At 37.4% G+C, this 26934-nt stretch overlaps 1 protein-coding gene across 1 annotated transcript; it reads right to left on the reverse strand.

The window, feature by feature from the left end:
- Positions 1–1182: 1182 nt before the first annotated feature.
- On the reverse strand, positions 1183–25096 carry LOC122318805 (suppressor protein SRP40-like). Its single transcript, XM_043136444.1, has 8 exons — positions 24725–25096; positions 23045–23109; positions 21813–21853; positions 20658–21607; positions 20173–20250; positions 2723–2812; positions 2526–2587; positions 1183–1541 (listed from the first exon to the last, which is right to left on the reverse strand). Exons 1-8 carry the CDS (start codon positions 25007–25009, stop codon positions 1436–1438), a joined length of 1677 nt encoding a protein of 558 aa, XP_042992378.1. The 5' UTR covers positions 25010–25096; the 3' UTR covers positions 1183–1435.
- Positions 25097–26934: the final 1838 nt, after the last annotated feature.

A 26934-nucleotide genomic window follows, 5' to 3' on the forward strand; every position in this document is an offset into this window, starting at 1 on the left:
GGGTTCCACTACAACAACCGATGGAACTACTCTTGTCATGTTCCCAATAATAAAAGTTTATCATATTACAACCCAAAACCCTGTAGCAGATACCGTTCCACCACAAAGAAAGTCCCCATAGTTTCTGCTTTTACTCCTAGGGTAGATCCGACACCTCTGCCATAGAGGAAGAGGGTGTGCACGGTTAGGTAGCGTAGGCTTTTGGGTTTAGAACTGAACCAGACCGGACCAACCCGGTGAAAACATTAACTGGATTATCGGATAGACTTACTTGGATTATTTATCTTGAGACTTGGAAGTTTTAATACATACGGGCTATACCATTCGAGTGTTTATTCAACTACTTTTAGGCATATTATTCGATAAGTGATTTGCATACGTATCTTTAGGCCCAAACATCCAAAAGGCCACAAATAAATGTTCCATAATTGTTTTTTTTAGCGACAAAGTCCATACTAAGCTAGAATGTATCTATGCGTAGGTTAGAAAATGTTGTCAGGTGCGTAGCGTTGTCAACTCAAGTCGTATACATAGTTCCTCACTTCACAAATATTGCTAAGAAAATGTAATCCAACCCATTCGCTCTAGGCCCCCCTACTTGGTTCATAGCAGGTAAGGTATTAATTTTTTTAGAGAAATGTTACACATCATCCCACATCACACACTTTATATATTAAAATAATATTTTTTATTTTTTTTTATTTTTTATTTTATTTTATTCTTATTAAACTAATTAAATTATTATATTTATCATCTACACATTACATATTTATTATAGAAAAAATAATAAAAAAAATTAAAATAAGTGTGGTGTGTGAAGTGTGAAGATGATAAAAAGAATTTTCCATTTTTTTATTGGTATTACTATAGTCACAGCCGGGTAGGCAAGCCATTTGGATCGCCCCCTCCTATATTTTTGCCTATAGATAATTTATTAAAAAAAAAAAAAAAACCATTGTCCTACTACAAGTATATACTTCGGGTGTCGAGAAGTGTTGAGAAGTGTTGAAGAGAGTTGTGAATAGTAGTAAAAAATAGGTGAAAAGTAATAATAAAGTAATGAATAGTAATAAAAAAATATGTAAAAAATAATGGATAGTATTAAAAGTAGGTGAAAAATAATAATAAAATAATAAATAATAGTGAGAAGTGTTGAGGTACTCTTAGTATCCAAACACAACCTTAAAAAAGGAGTTATAAGAACAGCACTTAAGTGGGTGGAGAATTCAAAGTTCCAAAGTAGTTTAGATCGAGATGTACAGGCCCTTGAGTTAACTCAATACTTAGTTTGAATATGGAACAGTTAGGAAAGAGAACCAAGCGATATAAAATTATTATAGCCCATTGGAAAAGAAAGTAGTGTTCCCATTTATTCGATCAAAAGCAATGGAAAGAATAAAAAGCAGGGACCTGTCTAGCAAAGAAATATTTCTGGTCACTCATCGTCTGAATAATTGAACCTAATGGAGTGTGATTGCAAATCGATCTGCCCTCCTCTGTAAGTCCCACGCTTCTTCTTGGTCTTTTCATGCCGAAAATCCCTGCAAGGAAGAGAGAGAGAGAGAGAGAGAGAGAGTTAGGATGCTTCTCTACACCTTAACACATTCTAATAGTAGCGATCATGTGCAATCACGCTTTTGAAGCCAGAATCCTCACTCGATGACCAGAATCACAAAATAAAGAAAGCAGGCTTCCATTGTTTTAGAAAAAAAATTGTTGCAGAGATGCAATCCGTGCATGATGCAAGAAAAGTTAAGACTTTTTGCCATAAGAAAAGGAAATATTAATGGTCACTAGGCCCATCTGTGAAGGGAATTATCAGATATTTCATTTCCAAACATAACTCAAACACATAACACTTTTTAATTTTTAATTTTTTCATCGACTCGTTACAACTTTCCCAAACTCCCAAACAAAACACAAAACCATATACAACTTTCCCAAACTTCCAAATAAAAATTATATTCAAGCAATTAATTTTATAATATTTTTATTCAACTTCTTCTCTCTCATTTTCCAAAACTAAGTAAAAATTTTAACTCAAACTATTTCACTATTTTAACTCAAAATTTTAACTCACACTATTTCACTATTATTTACAGTTATTATGAGATATTCTTAATATTCAAACGGGGCATAATCTTCCTGGTGCAGAAGGCAAGCTCCCCCGGCTAAGTTGCTAGCCTCACTCTTGTAAAGTTGCCTAGCCTTGCATACCATCTTATGAAGTCACCAGCTCTAGCTTTCTATACATGAGGTCATTTGGTACACAAATACATACGGCAAACTATAAAAAAAAAAAAAAGGAGACGGTAAGAAAGTGGAAGAGCCCAAGTGAACTGTCAAGTGAACCGATTAACGGCTTAATCTTCCCCTTGGTTTCTAACAATTTGTTTTTGGTAAGTTTTGGTTTCGAAGAATGATAATAGTGGAACAGCTTTAAGACTGGCTTTTACCTAAATGACTGAATGAATATCAATGTTTCCAACTAACATTTATATGTACATGCCATACAACAAACATACCGTCCCCTAACTTGCCCAAGAATTTCTTGTGCTTTCGCGCCATAGCCACTTTCTGCACCACCCTGCAGGGAATTGATCAATCAAAAAGGTGATTTCTGATACACATACGTTTTTTTTTGTTTTTTTTATAAGTAAACACAAACGGAAGAAATTACAAATAAACATACAAGGACGAACAAGAAGAAAACAAAACACACCTTTGCCCAGTAAGAATTATCTTTAAGCCTCTCATCAGTAAATACCACCTCGTCAGATTTTACCCGCTGGAATGCATTCGCTGTCTTTGGCTGCAATAATAGAATCCATAACCATGAATATAGGAATATACTAACATCCTCATCATTGCACAACAGAAATGACGCTGAAGAACTACAATTATAAACAAAACCACATCATCAATCCCAGCAACAGTCAACAGGAGCAACAACCTCAATCATGCAAACAGGGGGGAAAAAAAAACCTGTGCTTCAAGAATACCATCATCATCACAACATCCCCCAACTTCCCTAAACCTTTCAGCGATGCCCTCCAACCATGTTCCTCAAACTTATCTATAGTGCACGAAATCCTATATCTCCATGGCTTCTAAAACTAGTTGAACATGCAGAAAATATCTTTTTATTTATTGGTAAACAAAACTTTATTGATGTTGTGAATCAATCAAAATAGAGAGAGTTTCAAAGATAGAGAGAGAATAAGAGAGAGCCATTTTCATTGATTGTATATTCTGAACTTAGAAACACTCATATATATAGGGGTACAAAAGTCTTAATTGACGACTACGACTTGGCCAATTACAACGGCTAAATGTGGTCATACAATACAAGTTGGTTTATAACACTTCCCCTTTAGATGACCATATAGGAGGTTCTGTTATTGATTGTGTGGATCTGAAAGATAACCCGCATCTGTATATCCCACTAATTGTGGACTTGATCCAAAAATAATCACAACTGGATCTTTCTGCTCATCAAATGATCGAGCAATCATTGGAGTACTCAGGGGATGAGCTTTGTCCATATAAAAGTGCTTTAATACTTTATGGTGAAAGGCCTTTGCGTTGATGTATCTCAATATTGTGTACCAACTCTTTAAATGATGCAGTTGATAATATTTTGGTAAATAAATTCACCATATTGACTCAAGATCATTAAAATCACTACTCTTCTGGAGTTGTGCTCTTCTGAAATTCTTGTAAATAACACAGTTAGTGGAGAATTCATCAACATTAAGCCGCTAACCTACCTTTTCAATAAAAACAGTGGCCAGCTTTTTAGACTAGACAAGCACAGCGGATTTTCAGCTCTTCTGTAGTTGTCATGCGCTGTAGAGCTATGATGCTATATCTCTTGTCTCTTGTCTCTTGTCTCTTGCTTCACGAGAGATGCTGTGAAGCAATAGAGATGCTTTGTCATAATTTTGTCTATAAAAGAGATATTCAGCTCATCTTCATTTGTATCTCATCTTCTTCACTTTTCTGTAATTATACTGCATTCTTACTCTGCAATTTCTTTATGCATTCTTACTCTGCAATGGCTCAACAATCTTCTCATGCCCAATATATGAGATATTTTGCACATCGTTCATCAGTTGTTCCTGTTTCTACCACAGGTGCTATAATGCAATACAATAATGATCTGACTAATAAGTCAGATAATGAAACTATCTACGATCTTGTGAGTCTCGGTACCCGATACTCATCATCCATTGTCGCATTTTCTCAGCGACTGCAATCTAAAACTTGTGGAGTTGACAAACTCCACGAGAATATTGCTATCTTTCAGCGACTTCTTCTAGAGTCCAACATGAAGATAGGAGTAATAAAGTAAGAGAATAGGAATTTAAAATTCTTACTTAAATCTTCTTTTCGATTGCCTACTCTTTTAGATAAGGATGCCATGAAATTCTTGAAAACCAAGAGTGTTTAAAGAATGAGGCGAAATGCCTCAAATTTCTGTAATTTTTCTTCGATATAATAATATCTCTTCATAGCCATTGTTTTTGCTGAAAAATGAGGTTAGCGGCTTAATATTAATGAATTCTTCACTAACTATGTTATTTACAAGAACTCCAGAAGAGCACAACTCCAGAAGAGTAGTGAATTTAATGTTAAAATGATCTTGAATCAATATGGTGAATTTCACTATAAAGTCTTGAAGCACTTTTATATGGACAAAACTTATCCCCTGAGTACTCCAATGGTTGCTCGATAATTTGATGAGCAGAAAAATCCATTTCGTCCTTGTGAAGACGATGGAGAAATTCTTGGTCCTGAAGTACCTTATCTCAGTGCAATTGAAACTTTGAATATGTGATTATTTTATCAACATGGATCAAGTCCACAATTAGTTGGATATACAGATACAGGTTATCTTTCAGATCCACACAAGAAGATTATTGCAATTCATGAGAAGAAAAATGAAATTGATGTCAAGAAGATACGGTCAAGTAATAATCTGGCAGATTTATTCACTAAAGTATTACCAACTGCAACATTTAAGAAGATTGTGCAGAACATTGGAATGCGGAGACTTAAAGACCTATTATCATACACTTTTCAGGGGAAGTAATGTCTTGAAAACTTGTGCTAATTGTACTCTTTTTCCTTCGCTAAGATTTTATCTCACTGGATTTTCCTTTGCAAAGTTTTAATGAGGCAATCCTAAAACACTTGACGGTATATATAAATATTATACTCTTTTTCCTTCGCTATTGATTTTTTTCCCATAGGATTTTTCTTTGACAAGGTTTTAATGAAACATATTCTTTAAATATGGTCATCCAAAAGGGAAGTGTTATAAACCAACTTGTATTGTATGACCACATTTAACCGTTGTAATTGACCAAATTGTAGTTGTCAATTAAGAGTTTTGTACCCCTATATATATGGATATTTCTAAGTTCAGCTTACAAAATAATGAGAACCTCTCTCTTGATCTCTCTTTCATTCTCTCTCTTTTTAATCAGTTCACAACACGTTATCAGCACGAGCTGAAAATTCTTCCACCTACTCCAGCAATCCTCTTCGTGCTTCCGTCCTCCTTCTGGCCAAAAGCCCTTCAATTCCCTTGGCGATCTTGTTCCCTTCACTAAGCAAAGCTGCTAGCATGTTTTCTCAGTACGTCTCTTTGGCTGCTCCTGATTTGAGAGGCTATGATGATTCCGACTCTCCTCTCAGCCCCAACTCCTCCACAGTTCTACACCTTGCAGGAGATCTCGACCAACCCGAGTGACAAACACTGAGATTAGAGTGTGAGAATGAAGAGCGCTGGTAATGAGGATGGACATGCCGCCAGATCGGTGGATCTGGGCGGAATTACGAGCAGAGCTGAAGCCGCCAGATCGATGGATCTGGGCGGAATTATGAGCAGAGCTGAAGCCCATCTTCTTCGAGAAGACAGACCGCCAACAGCGTCCGTGCGCAAGTTCTCTCCGGGCGCGGTGCTGCGGCGACACATGGTCTCGATCCGGCGGTGATCAAAACGTTCCCATCCCATTTCTCTGCATCGTTAACAAGAAGTTCTCAGTTCGCCGACGAATATGATTGCGTACCTGGCGTACACGGGAACGACGTCGAGTCGAGGCAAGACGACGTTGCAGTACTTCTTCAAACGGCGTAGCTTCTCGACGAGCTGGTTCTTATTGAAGTCGAGCTAAAGCTTGGACTTGATCTGGCACTAGAAGGAGTGTTCCGGCACCCTTTCCTTTGAGATTTGGAAAAAGAAAAAGCCACTCGTACCCATCTCCAAATCCATGATTGCACCCAAATGGGTTCAACTCGGTCTCAACCGATCGGAGCTCTTCCTGAGTCTTGACCCTCACTTTCGCCGCCGGAAACGGTGGGAACAATCCTATTCTCTTCAGTTCGCTAGTGTCGTCGACTCCCACCTCGTTTCCCCGAAGCACCTCCATGATGATAATGTTTCCAACCAGTTCATCCACCACACAACACCTCCGACGTCGAGACCAACAACGCCAGGATGACTCTGCTCGATGTTCGCTACGAGATTCTCAAACTAATGGATGAGCTATCAGTTCGGTCCGACAGCTTGGGCGACGACGTATCTGTCAAAGCGTGACCTCATCATCGAGACACACGGATTCTGAGACTGCTCAACTCACTCCGGCTTGAAAATATTCCTACTCCCATTTTCTTTCTCTTAGTTTACAGTCCCATCATTTTTTTTGTCTTCTCATGCACCTTCTCTCTCACTTACAGGACCCACACCACCAACAATAAAGACTAAGACCAATGCACAGATCCAAATGCCGGCCATGGTTTTGGAAACAAGGCTCTCTCTATTTTCACGAGTTCACACCCTGTTATCAATAATATAATCTTCTTGATGGGACAAGACTTTAATACTTTTAAGACTTTAACATAGTATAGCCGTTTGTAAGGGACTTTCTTGGTGGGATAAGAATTTAATACTTTTAAGATTTCGACAAAGTTTTTAAAAGTGGCTAATAAGATGATAGAAGATTATTATTCCGTCTACTATCCACCAACAACTACACCTATAAGTCACATGTTTTATTTTAATCAAATGTCGGCCAGATGAGTCAATTTTTTCGGTGACACAAATAGGAAGTTCAGATAGGAATTATGAGAATTCTAACTGTAGTACTTCTTGTACAGCTAATAGTTTCATGTTGTGGAAATAATCTCATGTCTTGAAAAAGGGAAAGACAATGAAGGAAAAAATGGCAGAAAAGCCCATTCTAAGAGCACGAAGGTTCTGATGATAGAGAGACAATGAGAACCAGAGAAAGGTTTTCATATTATTGATCCGTATGATATAACATCAATATACCCACATATATAGGATTACAAAAGTCTTAATTGACGACTATGACTTGGTCAATCACGACGGCTAAATATAGTCATACAATATAAGATGGTTTAAAACACTTCCCTTTTGGATGACCATATTTAAAGAATATGCCTCATTAAAACCTTGCCAAGAAAAAATCCAGTGGGAAAAAACCAATGGAGAATGAAAAGGAGTACAATATTCATATGTACCGCCAAGTGCTTTATGATTGCCTCATTAAAACCTTACAAAGGAAAATCCAGTGGGATAAAACCTTAGCGAAGAAAAAAGAGTACAATTAGCACAAGTCTTCAAGACATTATTTCCCCTGAAAAGTGCATGATAATATGTCTTCAAGTCTCTGCATTCCAATGTTCTACACAATCTTCTTAAATGTTGCAGTTGGTAATACTTTAGTGAATAAATCTCCCAGATAATTACTTGACCGTATCTTCTTGGCATCAATTTCACTTTTCTTCTCATGAATTGCAATGATCTTCTTGTGTGGATCTTAAAGATAACATGCATCCGTATATCCAACTAATTGTGGACTTGATCCAAATAATCAAATATTCAGGGCTTCAATTGAACTGGAGATAAGGTACTTCAAGACCAAGAATTTCTTCATCGTCTTCACAATGACGAAATGGATTTTTCAACAAAAAACGGTAGCCAGCTTTTTAGACCAAACAAGCACAGCGGATTTTCAGCTCTTCTGCAGCTGTTAGGCGCCGCAGAGCTATTATGCTACATATCTTGTCTCTTGCTTCACGAGAGATGCTGTGAAGCAATAGAGATGCTTTGTCATAATTCTCTATAAAAGAGATATTCAGTTTATCTTCATTTGCATCTCATCTTCTTTACTTTTCTGTAATTATACTGCATTCTTACTCTGCAATCTCTTTCTGCATTCTTACTCTGCAATGGCTCACCAATTTTCTCATTGCCAATATATGAGGTATTCTGCACCTCGTTTATCAGTTGTTCATGTTTCTACCACAGCTGCTATAATGCAATACAATAATGATCTAACTAATAAGTCAGATAATGAAGCTATCTACGAGTTTGTGAGTCTCGGTATCCGATACTCATCATCCATTGTCGTATTTTCTCAACGACTGCAATCCAAAACTTGTGGAGTTGACAAATTTCACGAGAATATTTCTATCTTTCAGCGACTTCTTCTAGAGTCCAACATGAAGATAGGAGCAATAAAGCAAGAGAATAAGAATTTAAAATCTTTGCTTAAATCTTCTTTTCGATTGCCTACTCCTTTAGATAAGGATGCCATGCAGATTCTTGAAAAACAATAGCGTTTAAAGAATGAGGCGGAGAGCATTAAATTTTTGTAATTTTGATTCGAGATAATAAAATAATATTTCACAAATATTCATATTTGTGTTTCTATCTTCTAATAGATGTTTTATGTGCTCCATTTTATTTCTCCTTTAATAATGCACACTTCATACAAAATCGTAATATGAATCTGAAATACTAATTGTATTTAAGAGATGGTATTTCGTAACTAATAATTTCATTCATCTCCCCCTTGAAACCGCAATGGTTTCAGATTTATATCTCAAATATGTGCAGTTTTCATGAGCTCTTCTGGAGTCTCAATGACATTTAAATCATATATATAAACTGCAATAATAGCTTGTTCCACGTGCGTTTGGATTGTTTTAGATCATATAAGAATTTTTGAAACTTGATAGAATACATATTTCTAAATGTATTCTAATTAGAAGCTTCAGACATTTTCTATCCTTCAAGAATTTTCATATATATGTCATGATCCAATGATCCATATAAATATGCAGTTAATCATGCATATCCAAACTCTCGGTAACTTTCAAGCTAATAAAAAACCTCAATATAATTTCAACCACTTTAAAAGTATATCAATATTGTTTTTTCGAGAAACCGACTTGTGATTTCTGTATCATATTTTCATATTAAAAGTTTCAGGCATTTTATATTGTTTATATAAGTATCCACTGATATTCAACAATCATCACCTCTTTAGGTGTTTGGACTATGAGTCCATATGTATCACATTTTACTAGTGATAATCAATTCTGCAGGAATTGTCTACTAGAAACTGACTCGTGATTTATATATCACATTTTCATTTCCTTTATATAAATACCCACTGATATTCAATAATCATAACCTCTTTAGGTGTTTGGACTACTAGTCCATATGTATCACATTTTACTAGTGATATCAACTCTGCAAGAACTATCTGCGAGTAACTGACTCGTGATTTATATATCAAATTTTCATTTCATTTATATAAATACCTACTGATATTCAACAAGCATCACCTCTTTAGGTATTTGGACTACAAGTCCATATGCATCATATTTTACTAGTGATATCAATTCTGCAGGAATTATTTCTTTCAAATTTGGCCAATATTTTTACGTCGGTATTCTTCGACGGTTCTTGATTCACTTTCATCATTACTTATAGTAATGTCAATTGCCATCTTATATGGAAATACGTTGTCGACAACGATTTTATTTCTATCCATAATTTCTCCAAAATTCATGAAATGTATCGAAATCTCGTTATTTTCAGGTACCTGTCCATTTTCAAGGGAAGACATTTCATGAAAAACCTCTTCAGGAGGCACTCTTCAAGAGTTTATATAGAAGAATTTTATACAGAAAATTTGGATGGACTTTATTGCTTATTTTGTGAGTTTGACATCTTCAGGAGCACCAAATTATGTGCTTTTCTCTTTCGAGATACTCTATCTTTTGTATCAATAAGTCTCGCATGCTTTTAGACATGTCTTATGTTCATTAGACTGCTGAATTTCTTAATTGTCCTACAAGGACTTCAATCCTCGCTGAGATTTTAGCAGCTAGGATATGAGACATTTTTATCTTATTGCATCCATAATTTAATTATCATCTGAACTTCCAGTGCACATATGATAATCAAGATAACGTTGAATTATTTCATCTTATTTGCTTCTAGCAAATTTTTCTTTCCATTCCTGGAGGTAAGATTTCTATAAAAAGAATCTTCTAGTTCTTTTATGGACGTCCATATGAAAATTTATTCGACTTATCGTAATTGATTTTGGATTATCAAGATAATCATGAAAAGATACAAATATTTTGAATCATATCACTTTTGATGCATCATAATATTTGATTCAATAATTGTATAATATGATCTCAAAGAGAAAGCTAGTAATTTTTCCAATACAAGCTTCTGGCCCGAAAGCTGGTAGCACTTGATATTGCTACTTCAAGAGCACACTCGATATTGCTACTTCAGAAGCACATTCGAGACATTCATTTTAAATATATCATCAATAATTCATAACAAGTATATAAAAAATAAATAAAAGTTGTATATAAACTATGTGAATAAAAATTTACCATAGATATAATTGAAATGTAAATTATGAAAATTTTAATTTACCATAAATATAACTTGAGATGTAAACTATGTGAATAAACATAGAATTTATCAAGTAATAACAATGAATATAATCATTAATACTTATCTCAGGAATTGTAAATAATATATTGAAAAACTTACTTAAAGTAGAAGATCACTAACTTCAGAATCATCAGAACCTTCGTGCACTTAGAATGGGCTTTTCTGCCATTTTTTCCTTCCTTGTCTTTCCTTTTTTTCAAAGTATGAGATTCTTTCCACAACTTGAAACCATTAGCTATACAAGAAGTACTACAGTTAGAATTCTCATCATTCCTATTCGAACTTCCTATTTGTGTCACCGAAAAAATAGACTCATCTGACCAACATTTGATTAAAATAAAATGTAACTTATAAGTGTAGTTGTTGGTGGATAGTAGATGGAATAATAATTTTCTATCATCTTATGAGCTACTTTTAAAAACTTTGTCGAAGTCTTAAAAGTATTAAATTCTTATCCCACCAAGAAAGTCCCTTACAAACGGCTCTACCATGTTAAAGTCTTAAAAGTATTAAAGTCTTGTCCCACCAAGAAGATTATATTATTGATAACATGGTGTGAACTCGTGAAAATAGAGAGAGCCTTGTTTCCAAAACTATGGCCCGCATTTGGATCTGTGCATTGGTCTTAGTCTTCATTGTTGGTGGTGTGGGTCCTGTAAGTGAGAGAGAAGGTGCATGAGAAGACAAAAAAAAAAAATGATGGGGCTGTAAACTAAGAGAAAGAAAATGGGAGTAGAAATATTTTCAAGCCGGAGTGAGTTGAGCAGCCTCAGTGGGTCTCGATGATGAGGTCGCGCTTTGCCCTTCCGTATTGTAAATCGTCTCTTCGACAGATGATAACATAGTTCACTTCGCCACGGCAAAAGCAAACAAACGGCGCAGTACTATTGCTCTTGTTAGAGCTGCACCTCCCACCGGATTTCTCACGCTACATACAAAAGTCATCACATAAAAGTATTTCACCTCAAACCCTTCATTCAATACTCTCTAAAATGTCTGGTTTCCTCTTTCTTCAGGGTCCTGACCAGAAAGAGCAGCAGCTCGTCATCAGAGGTTGTGATGAATTGGCTTTGGAGCAAAGGGTACGATAGTTTCGAGCGGAAGAATACGAGAGTTTTTGTTTCTTTTGGCTGCTTATCTTTACTACTCTTGCCTGAATCTTCTTCGACACCAACCTCAGCGGAGGAGGAAGAGATCAAGGAGTTTGGAGTCACAAGAATATCACTACCACCACCACCTAAATCTCCAACCTCCATCGGCTTTGGGCTATTTTCCATTGAAGCAAACATTCGGAGGAAGGAGACAAACCGAAGGCGCTTGCCATGGAATTATAGCCCATGGGTGTTTGCAAACACTCGGTGAAGCTCATGTAATTAGAAGGATCAAAACCCTATGAACTGTAAGCAAATGAAGCAGCAGCAATGGAAGTTGGAGGGATCTATAGTAGGCTGGAAAACAAGGCCGGTGTAGATTTCTATGAAGAGGCGGCAAGGAGTGCCTTACAGAACTAGAACACGTTCCATGCCATTCCAGTTCCAGATCTACAAATGGGGAGGAAAGAGGAGGATGAGGGTCTCCACAGCCGTTTCTTATTTTGATTACACGAAGCCATGCTTGCTCGCAGAAAGCTTCCAGGGACCACGAGTGCTGCTTGTACAGCCAAGATGGAGCTTTGACCAGCCTTTGAAAACAAAAGTTTGCATCATCGGAACATGGATCTGGATTTGGGCGGAAGAGTGAGTACAAGCAGCCATCCGAATCGGAATACGGGTCTGGGTACGGGCATCTATGCCCAGATCGTAGGCCAGAACCACCACCGAGCTCTCATAGTTGAAAAATTGAGCGTTGGGTTTTTCACGCGTTTGATTTAGAGATATCATGCTGATAACGTGTTGTGAATCAATCAAAATAGAGAGAGTTTCAAAGATAAAGAGAGAATGAGAGAGCCATTCTCATTGATTGTATATTCTGAACTTAGAAACACCCATATATATAGGAGTACAAAAGTCTTAATTGATGACTACGACTTGGTCAATTACGACGGCTAAATGTGGTCATACAATACAAGTTGATTTATAATAATTGATTATAAGTGTTAGAATATATTGTCCATAATTTGTTTGTATATGGGTCTCTTGTATTTAGGGTATATATATACTTGTGTGTACACTATGAATAATAGAACATAGTATTATTTCATCAAATCTCATCTACATGGTATCAGAGTGCGATTCTCACGAATCTGAGTTCTGTATGGTTTGAGAGTGTTTTTCGGGTGTAGTTTGTGAGCTCACTGTATTCCCCGGCGTGTTTCCATGCTCATCGGCGGCTTGTGGTGGTTTGAAGCGCTTTCCGGCCACTTTCTGGCATCATCTCTGGTACTGGACACCAGGGGTGAACTCGCCGGCAGTTTCTGTAGGTACCAAGCCTGGTTGCTGTCGTCTTCAGTCGCCGATCCAATACTGTTCGGTTGCAAGTAAGCTCGTATTCCAGTTCTAGAGTAGGCATAACCCCAAACCTGTATAAGGTTTTATTCCAGGTTGGAATAAAACCCGTTTGGTAACACGGATAGCTTAAACCTATCCTGGGTTAGGATAGGCTTATCCGAGACAGATCCAAACGAGCCAGACCCGGACCCGATCCGAGACCGACCCGAACTCGATCCGAGACAGGCCCATATCGGGCATATACCGGCCGAAACAGACCCGATACCGACGGATACAGAGCTGATTTCAGCCGATACAGTTCGGTTCCAGCCACTTTCCGGCCGATACATACCGGTTCCGAACCAGTACAACACTTTTTTGACCGGTTCAGACTTGTTTTACCCGATACAGGCCCGAGATTTGGGTTTTTAATCTGGATTTCTACTTTTCTAGATTGTATTTTCTAGTTTTTCGTCCATATTTCATGTTTGTTGGGTGAAATCTTTATTTCTAAGTGGATTGTTGTGATATCTTGGTATCTTTTCCATGGCAACTAAATTTGAGTCAATGTCACTTGCACCAAATATTAGTATGCCTATAACTTCGGTTAAGTTAAATGGAAAGAATTACATGTTGTGGTTAAGATCCGTTGAAATGTTTTTGAAAGGCAAGGGTCTTCGTCGTACTCATCTGATTGATCAAATTCCTGCTTCGACTAGTTCCACATTTGCTCAATGGGAGCAGAAAGATGCTCAAATATTATCTCTGATGTTGACTAGTATTGAACCTAGTATCTGCTCAAGTTTAATACATTTTGACACCACTCAAGAGGTGTGGGGGCATCTCAAACAGATGTATTCAGATGCTGGAAAAATAACTCGTATTTATGAGTTGTGTAAACAATTCTTCGTATTGGAACAGAATGTTTTGGGCCTGGAAGAATATTATTTTCAAGTGATGGGCATATATGAAAAACTCAAAATGTATCAACACATCACTTCTGATGTTCCAAGTATACTAAAACAACGAGAAGATTTTAATATTGTTCGCTTTCTTGTTGGCTTAAAATCGGAGTATGAGTCCGTGCGTTATCAAATTTTGGCAAGTCCACAGCTTCCCTCATTTCCTAATGTATTCTCTCGACTTTAGCGAGCTACATTGTCTTCTGATCAGAGTAATGAGAGATCTGCTTTAACTGCTTCCTATGTTGCTCCTGCTAGGCGTAGATGTCGGAGTGGTAGAGGTGCACGTGGGGGACGTGATACCAGAGATAATTATACTCAAGGTCGTGAATCTCGTAAGTGCACCCATTGTGGTCGCACTAACCACTCAGTGGATTATTGTTGGGATCTACATGGTAGACCATCTGGGTCTGCTAATCAAGCCACTTCCCAAGATGATCCACAGTCAACGAACTCCAACCCATCTTCAGATATGATTAGTATATCAAAAAATGAGTATGAGCGGTTTTTGGGTCACACAGGGGCTTCATCTTCCACAGCTACTCTTACCTACTCAGGTATAGCATCCGCATGTCTTGTCTCATCCATTCAAGGTCCATGGATCATTGATTCAAGAGCTAATGAACATATGACCGGTTTGTCTTCTGCCCTATCTAAGTCAAATACTGTACCATCTGTAAAAAGTGTCACTCTTGCTAATAGTTCTTTTGCTAAAGTTACAGGCATTGGATCCACTAAACTCACTGACTCCATATTCTTGTCATCTATCCTACATGCTCCGAGTTTTCCTTTTAGTTTGTTGTCTATTAGTAAGATTATTCAAAATCTACAATGTAAAATGACTTTTTATCTCTCTTCATGTGTTTTTCAGGATCTCAAGACGGGGAACAAGATTGGTACAGGGCATGAAGCCGGTGGCCTGTATTACCTTGATGTTCAACAGTCACCCACTCGAGCCCTTACAACCCCCTCATCATCTGCTTTTGAATGGCACTGTCGCCTGGGTCACCCCTCACTTTCTCTTTTGAAGTGTCAAATTAGGAACTTGGGAAGTGTCTCCCTTTTCTTATGAAGGGTGTCAACTTAGTAAACACCATCGTGTGTCTTTTGTTCCTCGTATTGATAAATGAGCATTGAGTCCTTTTGAATTGGTTCATTTTAATATATGAGGACCAATCAATATTGAATCAAACAAGTTTCAATATTTTGTTATATTTGTTGATGACTACTCTCGTGTGACATGGTTGTTTTTTATGAAGGCCAAATCTGAACTTCTTTCCATATTTCAAGTGTTCTGGAAACAATTTTTTTTTTTATAGGTAAATAAATTTTATTGATCCATGTAAATAGGCCAAACCCAAGTACACAGGGAGTATACAAGAAAAAAGCCTATTTACAATCTAAGTGCTACAGATAGTAGTGAAAAAGTCACTAAGACTCGTTCCATTCAAAACTATAGTAGATGCCCAAAGGAGTAGAGTGTGAAAGAAAATAACTCGAAAAGCATCCATTCATGAAATTAAAACTCAAGTGACAAAAAGGTTCAGATTCTGGAAACAAATTAAAACTCAATTTAACAAAAAGGTTCAGATTTTGCGTTCTGATAATGCTAGAAAATATCTATCTAGTGCCTTTGCTACTTACCTAAGTGACAAAAGAATTGTTCATCAAACATCATGTTCATATACACCCCAACAAAATGGGATGGCTGAACGTAAAAAACCGACATTTGTTAGATGTAACCCGAGCACTATTGCTACATATGCATGTTCCTAAACGGATTTGGAGTGATGATGTTCTTATTGTTTGTCATCTTATCAATCGTATGCCTTCATCAGTTCTTAATAGTTTCTCTCCCTTCTCCGTCTTGTTTCCATCATATTCACATTTTTCTCTTCCGCCAAAAATCTTTGGATGTGTTTGCTTTGTTCATAACCTTGGTCCAGGTTTTGATAAACTTGACCCCCGTTCTACCAAGCATCTCTTTGTTGGTTATTTCCAGACTCAAAAAGGATATCGCTACTATAGTCCTGCTCTTAGACGCTATTTCACGAGTGCTGATGTTACCTTCTTTGAGTCCATACCCTATTTTTCAAACACATCTTCGAGTGTTGAGTGTGATCATCTACCATTACCTACCTCACACTCACCCAACCTTACCCAACCTTCCCCGTTCCTTTACAGGTTTACTCACGTCGCTTGCGGCCACCGGCTCCCATGTCCCAACCAGTCGTGCCTCCATCTTCAAATCCTGAGTTGCCCAGTAATTCGGACTCTCTACCTATTGCTCTTCGCAAAAGTAATCGAACTTGTGTTACTCAACATCCTATTAGTCAATTTGTTTCATATCATGCCTTATTCCCTTCATTCTCATGTTTTACATCTCAAGTTTCAAAACACTCTATTCCTAAGACACTTCAGGATGCATTATCTGATCCAAGATGGAGGATAGCTATAGAAAATGAAATGGATGCTCTTCATCATAACGGCACATGGGATCTTGTTCCACTACCACCTAGTAAACAGCTTGTTGGCTGTAAATGGGTATACACTATCAAATTTCATCCTAATGGTTTTTTAGAACGTCTGAAAGCCCGCTTGGTTGTAAAGGGCTACACTCAAACCTATGACATTGACTAAGAAGAGACATTCTCTCCAGTTGCCAAAATCTCTTCTGTTCAAGTGCTAATCTCTTTTGCTGTTAATTTAGACTGGCCCTTATTTCAGCTGGATGTAAAAAATGCATTCCTCCTTGGTGACTTGCATGAGGAAGTTTATATAGAGCAACCACCTGGGTTTGTTGCTCAGGAGGAGTATCGAGGTACTATATGCAGGTTGAAAAAGGCATTATACGGTTTGAAACAATCTCCTCAAGCATGATTTGGAAGGTTCTCTGATGCTGTATTGACATTTAGTCTTCACAGATGCCAAACAGATCACTCGGTATTTCACTTGCATAGTGATGCAAGTCATATTTTGTTGGTTGTATACGTGGATGATAGTGTAATTACTGGGAATGACTCTGCTGGAATTATTAGACTAAAACAATTTTTACATGATCAGTTTCAGACGAAAGACTTGGGCAAGCTTAGATATTTCCTTGGAATTGAAATCAGTAGATCTAAAGAGGGCATCAACCTATCTCAAAGGAAATATGTACTTGATCTTTTGGAAGAAACCGGCATGTTGGGTGCACGACCTATTGACATCCCTATGGATCCCAATCGTAAATTCTTAAAAGAGGAAGGGGGGTTGTTTAGAGATCCAGGTATGTATCAAAGACTTGTTGGAAAATTGAACTATCTTACCATCACTAGACCAGACATCTCTTATGCAGTGAGTGTACTGAGTCAATTTTTACAAACGCCTAGGATCTCACATTGGGATGCTATAATTCATATTCTTCGTTATCTCAAGCGAGCACCTGGCCTTGGAATACTATAACGACCAAATGGACATCTTAGGGTTGAAGCATTTTCAAATGCTGATTGGGCAGGATCTCCCTCAGATAGAAGATCTACTACGAGATATTATACCTTTGTAGGAGGTAACTTGGTTACATGGAAGAGTAAGAAACAAACAGTAGTAACTCGTTCTAGTGCGGAAGCTGAATACAGGGCAATGGCACATACTACTAGTAAGCTGACATGGTTACGACACTTTCTTCAAGAGATTGGGTTTCCAGATCCTATCCCTCCAGCTATTTTGTGATAATCAAGTTGCACTGCATATTGCCTCTAACCCTGTGTTTCATGAGAGGACTAAACATATAGAGATTGATTGTCACTTCATTCGAGATAAGATACTAAGTGGTGACATTGCTACACCTTTTGTGAAGTACGCAGATCAACTCGCAGATGTGTTTACTAAATCCTTGTGTTGGAGTCGATTAAAACCTATTTGTTTCAAGCTGGGTTTATATGATGTATATGCTCCAACTTGAGGGGGAGTGTTAGAATATATTGTCTATAATTTGTTTATATAAGGGTATATGGGTCTCTTGTATTTAGGGTATATATACTTGTGTGTACACTGTGAATAATAGAACAGAGTATTATTTCATCAAATCTCGTCTACAATAAAAATAGACAAAAGCCCAACTATAATGTAGAAAGGACCTTTGATAGCCTACCATTAAATATAGGAACATGCCCAACAAAGTATAAATTGAGACTAGCTGTAAATAGCGCGACTAACTGCTAACTTGTTTGTGCTCGGTAAATTTCTTAATATGGAAATGGTACATGCAACTGAGGCGACCCACGTATGTGAAACCAAATCATATTTTAAAAAAAGTAGGGAGTTAAAACGTCTTTCAAGGACAATCAACTATGATCCTAAGGGAGGTGGCTCAAGTCAAGGGAAGACTAGAGGGAGGGCACTGTGAAGATGTTCTCGTAGTGGGTTTTTCGGGTAGAGGATTAGTTCTATGGGGAACAAGGGGTTGGGGTTGGAGAGGTGTGATCCTTTCTAATTCGGGTTTGGAGTTTTTGGGTAGTGTTTTATAGGCTCTTTAGTATGGGTTAGGTGTTTTCTTGTATACGTCCAATGTACTTGGTTACTCATATTGATATATTTAATATTTTTACTTATAAAAAAATATATTTCCATACAAATTGAAACTGTGATTTAACTTCTTCTTCTTTTTTAATTGGCACGGGTCTCATAAAACAATGTCTCAACTAATCCCGGGGGTGCACAGGTTCTTGGCAAGGAGTTTCCCGCAAGTTCACTTCGGGTAATTCAAGAAAATCTCCTAATCTAATAGGCCCTAAAAATTGTTTGCACTCAAGGAGATTTGAACCTTAGACTTGAGGGAAGCATACCCTCAAGCCCAAGGCCTTTACCACTTGAGCCAAACCCTAGGAGTAGAAACTGTGATTACTTTAAAGTTCTGACTAACTGAATATAAATCAAAACCAATTCACTGCTGACTATTTGAGGGGCATTTCAGAACCAAACTAAACCAATTCAAAGCTTCAAACTTTTTTATAGCTCGGGGTCAATTCCATATGCAAGGCTTATATAAACCAAGAATTTCACATTTACTACACCTTTCTGTTTTCTTCACACTATCTACTATAATTGTTATACTGAAGTAAACTTGTCTTTAATTTTCCAGTCCAATGTGAATTCCAGAGAGAATGATAGGTCTCAACTTACAATGATGCCATAGACAGCATTCACATTAAGGAATGGGGGAACTCGGAGTTTTTTCTTAGTACTCTAAGCTTTTGAGTGAATAATCTTGTACGGAGTGGGAATGATTGTACTATTCTGTCCTAGTTATTTTCTGTTTTAGCTAGTAAGTATGTGTTCTCATTTGTATACATCCTGTATACTTGGGCTACGCCTATTTACTTGGAATAAATTTTCTCTTATTAATTATCAAATAAAAAAGACATTCACATTAAAATAAATAGCAAGGAGACCTAAAACAATATAGGCAAACATGGTAAAGAAGGCTATGACAAATAGAGATAAGTCGTAGAGTATGATCTTGGATAAGTCACAAAGAACATTCTATCCACATTTGGGAGGACAATCTTCACCCCTCCATTCACTCCTTTTGACCAGTTGCTTGAAAAGGTACCAAGCCTTTAGGCCACAACCTTCATGTTTTGGACCTTATAAGATATAGTGACAAAACAGGGCTATAATTTAGAAAATAGCATTCTCAACATTTTTCTCATATTGAGCTGAATTTGAGCAACAACTCCCGAGTTTGCAAAACAAATCAAACAAGGCATCGCTAGAAAAGTGCATATGCAAATTGCATGCCATTGAAATTTAACACAAAAAACATATGACAGTTCCTACAGAAAGGACATACAGTGAGATAGTATTCTTTGAACAGATAGATCAAAACACTGGAGGCATTTTATTAATTGAAGGATATGATTTTTTACTCTGAAGGTGGTCCACTTATGTTCCTCACTCATATGGTAAAATTGGTGAGAAAGTAGTTGAGTTAGAGACATACCTCAATTGAACCATTACGTTGCTTCTTGTTTTTCTGAAAGGCAAGTTCCTCTCCATTTTCTTCAAGGTTTCCATATGCCTGTCCATTAATATGTTTGTTAGATGGTTTCAGAATCTTTTTTTAATGATGGGGGAACCACTTCCACAGCAGAGCCCTTAGGACTCACCAATGGAACCTAACTTCCGGTGTACCTGGCTTATGCCTATCATTTTATCAATAAAATTTCTTATTACCTAAATAAAATAAAAAAAAATAAAAAATAAAAAAATAAGAAAACAAAACCCAATGGAACCTAAACTCCCAGGAAGACAAGCATAGCAACCCACCGCCATGGCCTCCCACTTAAATCGCAGTTGATCCCAGGGGGATCAAACTTGTGACATGGGGCACATGCACACAAGTTCGCCCTTACCACTCGGGCTACCCACGTGTAGGTGGTTTTAGAAAATATTTTGAACTAACTTCAAAACTTTCACATTGCTTACTTTTTCAGCACCTTTATCACTTCCTAGGGATGCATTGACCATGGCTTCTTGCTCACTTCTCTCAGATTCTTCCACACCTTCTACCTTCCTAAGTTTCTGTTCTTCAGCTGCCTTTTTTTCAACAGGCTGGAAATCGCTTTCTTCAGAACTCAATCTCTTTCTTTTTTTGGAACTCCTCTTACCATTATTAGTAGCATCCTCATCTGGTGTCTTACATTCTTTCTTTTTCCCATTCTTTCCATTTGCATCTCTTATATCAATATCCTTTGAATCTGCACTAAGTAAACGTTCAGAAACCGAACCATCCACCTTTTTCTTTTTACTTTTGGATTTGGCGCTGCTCACTTCCAGAGGAGAGCCTGAATTATTGACTTGGAGATCTCTTGAACACTCTGCATCCTTAAATGTTGTAGAAACTGCCCCTTGCTTTCCATCCAAGCCACCTTGCTTGGCATTGCCAAGACAATTGGAAATAAGCTTATCTTTCTTTTTCTTCTTATGCTTCAATCTCTTTTCCGTGTCATCACAAGCACATTGGCCTTCTGAGAGTACCATTTCATTAGGTTTTTCTTCACTTGCTACAGGCAGGGATTCCAATTGATAATGTTCTACAGATTTAATAAAAGATCCAGAATCTGAGTTGCTTTTCTTTTTCTTTTTCTCCTTCCTTTTCTTACCAGATTCCTCCACAAGTGATTCAGTTCCATGCACAAGAGAATCAGAAATCTTCTTGCCTTCTTTCATTTCTTTAGATCTTACACTTGATTCAGGGGCAGCACCATTTGTTAGCTTCTCCTTGGAATTTTTAGAACGAGGGACTGCGGTTACAGATTGACTGACGTCATATTTATCGCCCTCACTACTTTTTCTATTTTTCTTACTTCCATTTTCCAAAGCCACAGTGGAGGCACGTTCGCCATCTCTTTTAATGATGTCATCATTCTTTATTTCTGAAATTGAACAGAACTAGAATATGAGATCTATCAAGAATTATGAAATAAAGCATATCCTCCTGCTAGTGTGTGTGACACTGAGAGGGAGGGAGGGGTTGTTGGTGGGGGGGGGGGGGGGGGGGGGGGGTGGGGGTAGGGAGACAAGCAATAACTCCCACCAACATCATAATTCAGAAAACAGTGTTAAAGAATTTGTTCATACGTTGCTCATTCTGGAACTTGACTTTTGTGTTGGAATGATTCCTACAAATAACAGAGAGCTCAAATAACATGAGAATAGAAACTTGAATTTGTTGTTGTAAATAAACAATAGAATAACAGCAAGCATTACTTAAGCTTTGCCTAGGCCTCGATCAATATTAATAAATATTTTACCTATGAAAAAACAAACAAATATATATGTGAGCGGTAGAGTTTGCTATTGATATCAACTTCAGTTACACACACCCATACAGATCTATAAAACTTAAGGCTAAGGCATCCTTCACCTCTCACGTTTTCCAACTCTTCTTTTCTATTCCCTTACATGTCCCTTTTTAGAATTTTCTCATCAGCTATGGCGTCTGTATAAATAGAATGCAGATGCTTTACTGGCAGGCTCTCGCCTGGGCAAATTGAAGGTACATTTGACATCATGGAACTTGGGAATAGTCAACAGGCAAAGAGATATTGGGCTGAAAGGAATAGCTAAAAAATGTTGCTGACTCCAAATGGATTAACTAAGCAATCATAAGCTGCAACAAACGTGCAATAAAGCCCAGCACACACCCAATAAAAAACATACAAAGTTTTTTGCCACATGGGGCTTAAGGAAACAAGTAGAAACTTTCGAGGGCAATACATAATTTATTTCAAAGATATTCGCTATGGATAAGATATCCTGCAACGTTAACCATGTAGGCAATGCAAATATAGAAAGTGTGTCAAGCATAATTCACAAGATCCTATAGCATCACCAAGATATTTTTTTTTTTTTCACTTAGGCTACCCCTCCCATGAACCTCCGGACCAGCCAACCCGAATCTTCCCTTGAAAGTGTCTCTCTGTTTTAGGAGCAGAACGTGCAAAACCGAGCAATAGATCTTAGAATAATAAAATTTTGAACAACATGATTGTTTCAGTTTTTTTGCTGGCATTTGAGTTGTCTACTCTCCTATTTCAATTGACAACTTGATGCAAATAGGCTCTGCTCAAGTGCTAACAACCTCTACCTTCCCTTTCCATGCTTTGCCAAGAACCCATTTTCAACATTTGGCAGGCCCGTAAAAAACATTTGGGATAATTCCCAAAAAAACCAAGGGAGTTGGCAGGCCCCACCTCAACGACCACAACAGTAATATATACACAAGAGCCATTATAAACGAGGATATCATTATTGATTAATTTGTGTGCATACACAACCAAACATATAACATTGGAGATTTCTTATCATACCACACCTCCAGATACTTGGAGTAAATCTCTTCCAAATCCAATGCTGAATCCTTCAAACCATCTTCCTGCAGCAACAAAAGGACCAATAACATTGAGATAGGCTATCAAATAATTTTTTTTGACCGGCAAAAAAAATTTATTGATCATAAGAATAGGCAAAAGCCCAGGTACTAAAAAAAACATATACAAGAGCATTGCCTGTGCATGCTAGTTCAATGATACAAGAAATTCATGGAAGCTCATTCCATTAAAATAAATTACAACCGACCAATGGAGTAAAGTATTGAAAAACTTTTCTAAGCTCATGTATCAAAAATCAAATACTGAACAACAAGAAATGGGCATTCTAAGAAAATAAGTGGGCAAGTGGAAACTAGACACATTATCAATAAATAAACACCTCATCAATGAATACAAAGTAACGGTTTGCTCAGACATCCTTTTTGCATAAGTTTTAGCACTGAATGCAGGCAAATGAAAAAACAAATTCATGTGATATGCACAATTAAATTAAAAAATGTTGAGAATGATTTGTCATGGGAAGACAAATAGTAGTTCAACCATACTTTACATGGCAGTATTTTATTGTCTATGGTTTTCAAATCTCCCCTACAAATCGGACTGTAAGTTTTTTATAATGGAAAACCTTAAACTCTCCAATGTAACATGTTTAACCAGATTTTTGAACCTAATAGAGAAGCCAGGGGGAAAACTCGTGCAACCAGATTTTTGCAGCAATGTATATAGCTAGCCTCACTTCTAGCAATTTTAAAACCAATCACCGTCGTGGTATAAAGAAGCCAGGGGAAAAACTCCATCTTACAACTTCAGTTAAACAACACTTTGAAATGGAAAAAAACCCTGTTCATTTTCACAATATTACATATTAATTCATTGATAATAGAGATACTCAGATAGCTATAAGGTCAACAACATTCCCAATTCTTTTGAATTGCAAGGCCACAAAACTTGATATTCCAAGAGCACAATTATTTAGATCAGGTCAACTGAGTAAATGGTCAGTTAGTCACGTCATTTTATTTTATTTTGTACACCAGGTCACATCATTGAGTTCCTTCTAAATCTTCAATCTTTGTCGCCCCTAAACAAGTCAAATTACATTTAGGGCATGTTTGGGATTGTGTTAAAAGTCTTAAAAAGTGCTTAAATAGCCTAAAAGCTCTTTAATAATAAAATTAGGTTGTTTGGTTATTCCGTATTAAAATACTTTTTAATCTCAAATAAGTTAAAAAGAACGTTTGAAAAAAAGTATCATTTTGATTTTTCCTCAATCACGCTTTTTCGAATAATGCCATACGTAATTCAAATGATATTCTAAGTCATTTATGCCTCAAAAAGTACTTTTAATATTGTTTTCAATAAATGTGACATGTTTGAAAATGTTTGACATGTGGTTCCTTAAAGTAAATAATTTTTTAATAGTAGAGCTTACCATTTAAGCTCTACAACTATAAACTTCAAGTTAAAATTTATGTTACCCACTGCAGTTCTAAACATGCACTTAACCAAGCAACAAAATAATTCTGCGAGAACACAAAAATCTAAAAAATTAGTGCATGCGACGTGCATTAAATTGAAAAAGAAATACGCAAACTCCGAAAACATTCAAATGCCCTGTTCCTCTACTTTGTCCCTGTAAACAAACAGAACCGTATCTACCTCGACTTGAGCTTCGGATCGAAACTTCTTTAGGGCCTTGGAGAACCCATTGCGGTCCATGAAATGGGCAACAGCCTCGAGGAGGAGGACATTCTGGTCCGCAGTTAGGACGCCAGAGGAGGCCTTATCGGAGCAGGGCTTCCTCATGGTGCTTGGGTTTGCAAGCAGAACTTGGCGAGGCTTCAGGGCCAGAAGGGCAGGGTCCACAGGTGGATTCTGGCTGATTAGGGTTTTGGGCATGCGAGTGAACCCTTCAAACACCGAATTGCCCGGGGTCGAGGACATAAACCTATGGCAGTGTGGGAGGGTTTAGCATGCAGGGATTAGGGTTTTTGAAGCTCGCTGTCTTTCGCTATGGAGATATCTAATAGATTAGCTCTATCTATTATTTAAAGCAACCATATTTTTAATAAAATTTATTTTTTAATTAATTATATTAAATTAATACATATATTAATATATAATTATATTTTTATTATTTATTAACTTGTCAGAATTTTTAATTCAATCTTCTCTCAACCGCTTTTCGTTTTTGACAAGTGACTGAAAAGAAGTGTGAGTCTTCGTTTCTCAATTGAGGAGGGAAGATTTTTCTGTACTTGCAAGTGTAAGCAGAGGAGAGGATGGAGGAAATGGAGGAAGTATGGAAGCGTCTGAAATTGAATGATGAAGAAGAGCAGCCGATTGAGATCCAGCAAAATACAATTGGAGCATTGAGATTGAAAGGTGAAAGAAGTCTGGTAGGGAAGATTATTTCAGATCGAATGATAGGGAAAGAGGTGGTGAGGTCGATGATGGAAAAGGTATGGAAAGTTAGTAAGCCACTGGAATTTTATGAGATCGGGAGTAACTGTTTTGTAATTACTTTTGTTACTCGAAGAGATAAAGTGAGAGTGTTAGAAGGCTGTCCATGGCTGTTTGACAGTTATCTGTTTATGATTAAAGAGTTTGATGGTGAAACAAAACCTAGTAGAATAGACTTTGATCATGCATGTCTATGGATACAAATGCTGGATTTGCCATTAAACTATATGAATCAGAAGATGGGGGAAGTTATATGGAGGTCGATAGGGGAGGTGAAGGAGTGGATGTTCAGGAGGATGGCTCTGCTTGGGGAAGGTGTCTAAGAGTCAAAGTGAAATGTGACCTAAGGAGATCTATAGCTCGAGGGAGAACTATTCTAGTAGATGGAAAGAAAAGCTGGATTCCTTTTCGATATGAGAAATTGCCTCGGATTGCTTTGGTTGTGGCAGAATTGTACATGAAAAGGAAGGTTGTAAGGCTGAGGAAGGGATTTCTGGTCAGTATAGTGTGTGGCTTCGAGCTATGCCTCAAGCTAGAAAGAATGATGGCAGGGGTGGAGGGAAGCAAACAAAGGTTAGGAGTGAGGAGAGTGAGGATCATTTGAGATCTAAATATGTTAATGGAGAGAATGAATGGGGGAATAACAAACAGAATACTGGTGATGAGGAAGTGGAAGTGAGTGAGGAGAGCTCCAAGGTGATGATGCCTAATGAAGAACAGTTGATAGTAATGAAGCAAGAAGTGAATAAGGAACTCACAGAGTCCTATGTGAATGTGGAAGATGTGCAAACTATTGTGGAGGAAAGTAGGTTGATGGTTGAAAAGCTGAACTCTAATGAAGCTGACCAGGTTTCAGATAACAAAAAGGCTGGTAGATGGAGGAGAAGAACTAGAGCTAGACCTGAGTCAGGTAAGTATTCTAGTCCTCACTCTATGTTGAAAAGAAATCATGAGTCAATTGAAGGTGCTAGTGAGGTGGTAAGTGAAGGAAAAAGAATGAAAGGAGATGTTGAGATGGTCTGCAATGATGACAGACTAGGGGTGGTTGCTGCTGAGCAGCATCACCTGGTATTATGAAAATCATGTGTTGGAACTGCCGAGGGCTTGGGAACCCTCGGACAGTTCAAGACCTTAGCCTGCTGGTTAAGGATAAGCAGCCCAATATAGTTTTTGTTTGTGAAACAAAAGCTAGATCATGTAAGATTTCTAGTTTGCAAAGGAGATTAGGCATGGAAGGGTGCCTAATTGTGGATCCAGTTGGAAGAAGATGAGGTTTGGTGTTAATGTGGAAGTATGAGAAGGAAGTGGAGGTGATCAATTACTCAAACTGGCATGTTAATGTTCTGGTTAAAGGGGAGAAGCAAGGAAGTGATTGGCACTTTACTGGTTAATATGGCCACCCTGAA

This window comes from Carya illinoinensis, chromosome 8 (assembly GCF_018687715.1).
Source record: "Carya illinoinensis cultivar Pawnee chromosome 8, C.illinoinensisPawnee_v1, whole genome shotgun sequence".
NCBI lineage: Eukaryota > Viridiplantae > Streptophyta > Magnoliopsida > Fagales > Juglandaceae > Carya > Carya illinoinensis.

Coding starts and splice junctions, on each gene's coding strand:
- LOC122318805 (XM_043136444.1), bottom strand. CDS start 25,009: ATGTCCTCGACCCCGGGCAATTCGGTGTTTGAAGGGTTCACTCGCATG. Junction 20,251..20,657: donor GTGATAAAGGTGCTGAAAAA/GTAAGCAATGTG, acceptor ATTAATGGACAG/GCATATGGAAACCTTGAAGA. Junction 2,813..20,172: donor AACGTAATGGTTCAATTGAG/GTATGTCTCTAA, acceptor CTATTATTGCAG/CCAAAGACAGCGAATGCATT.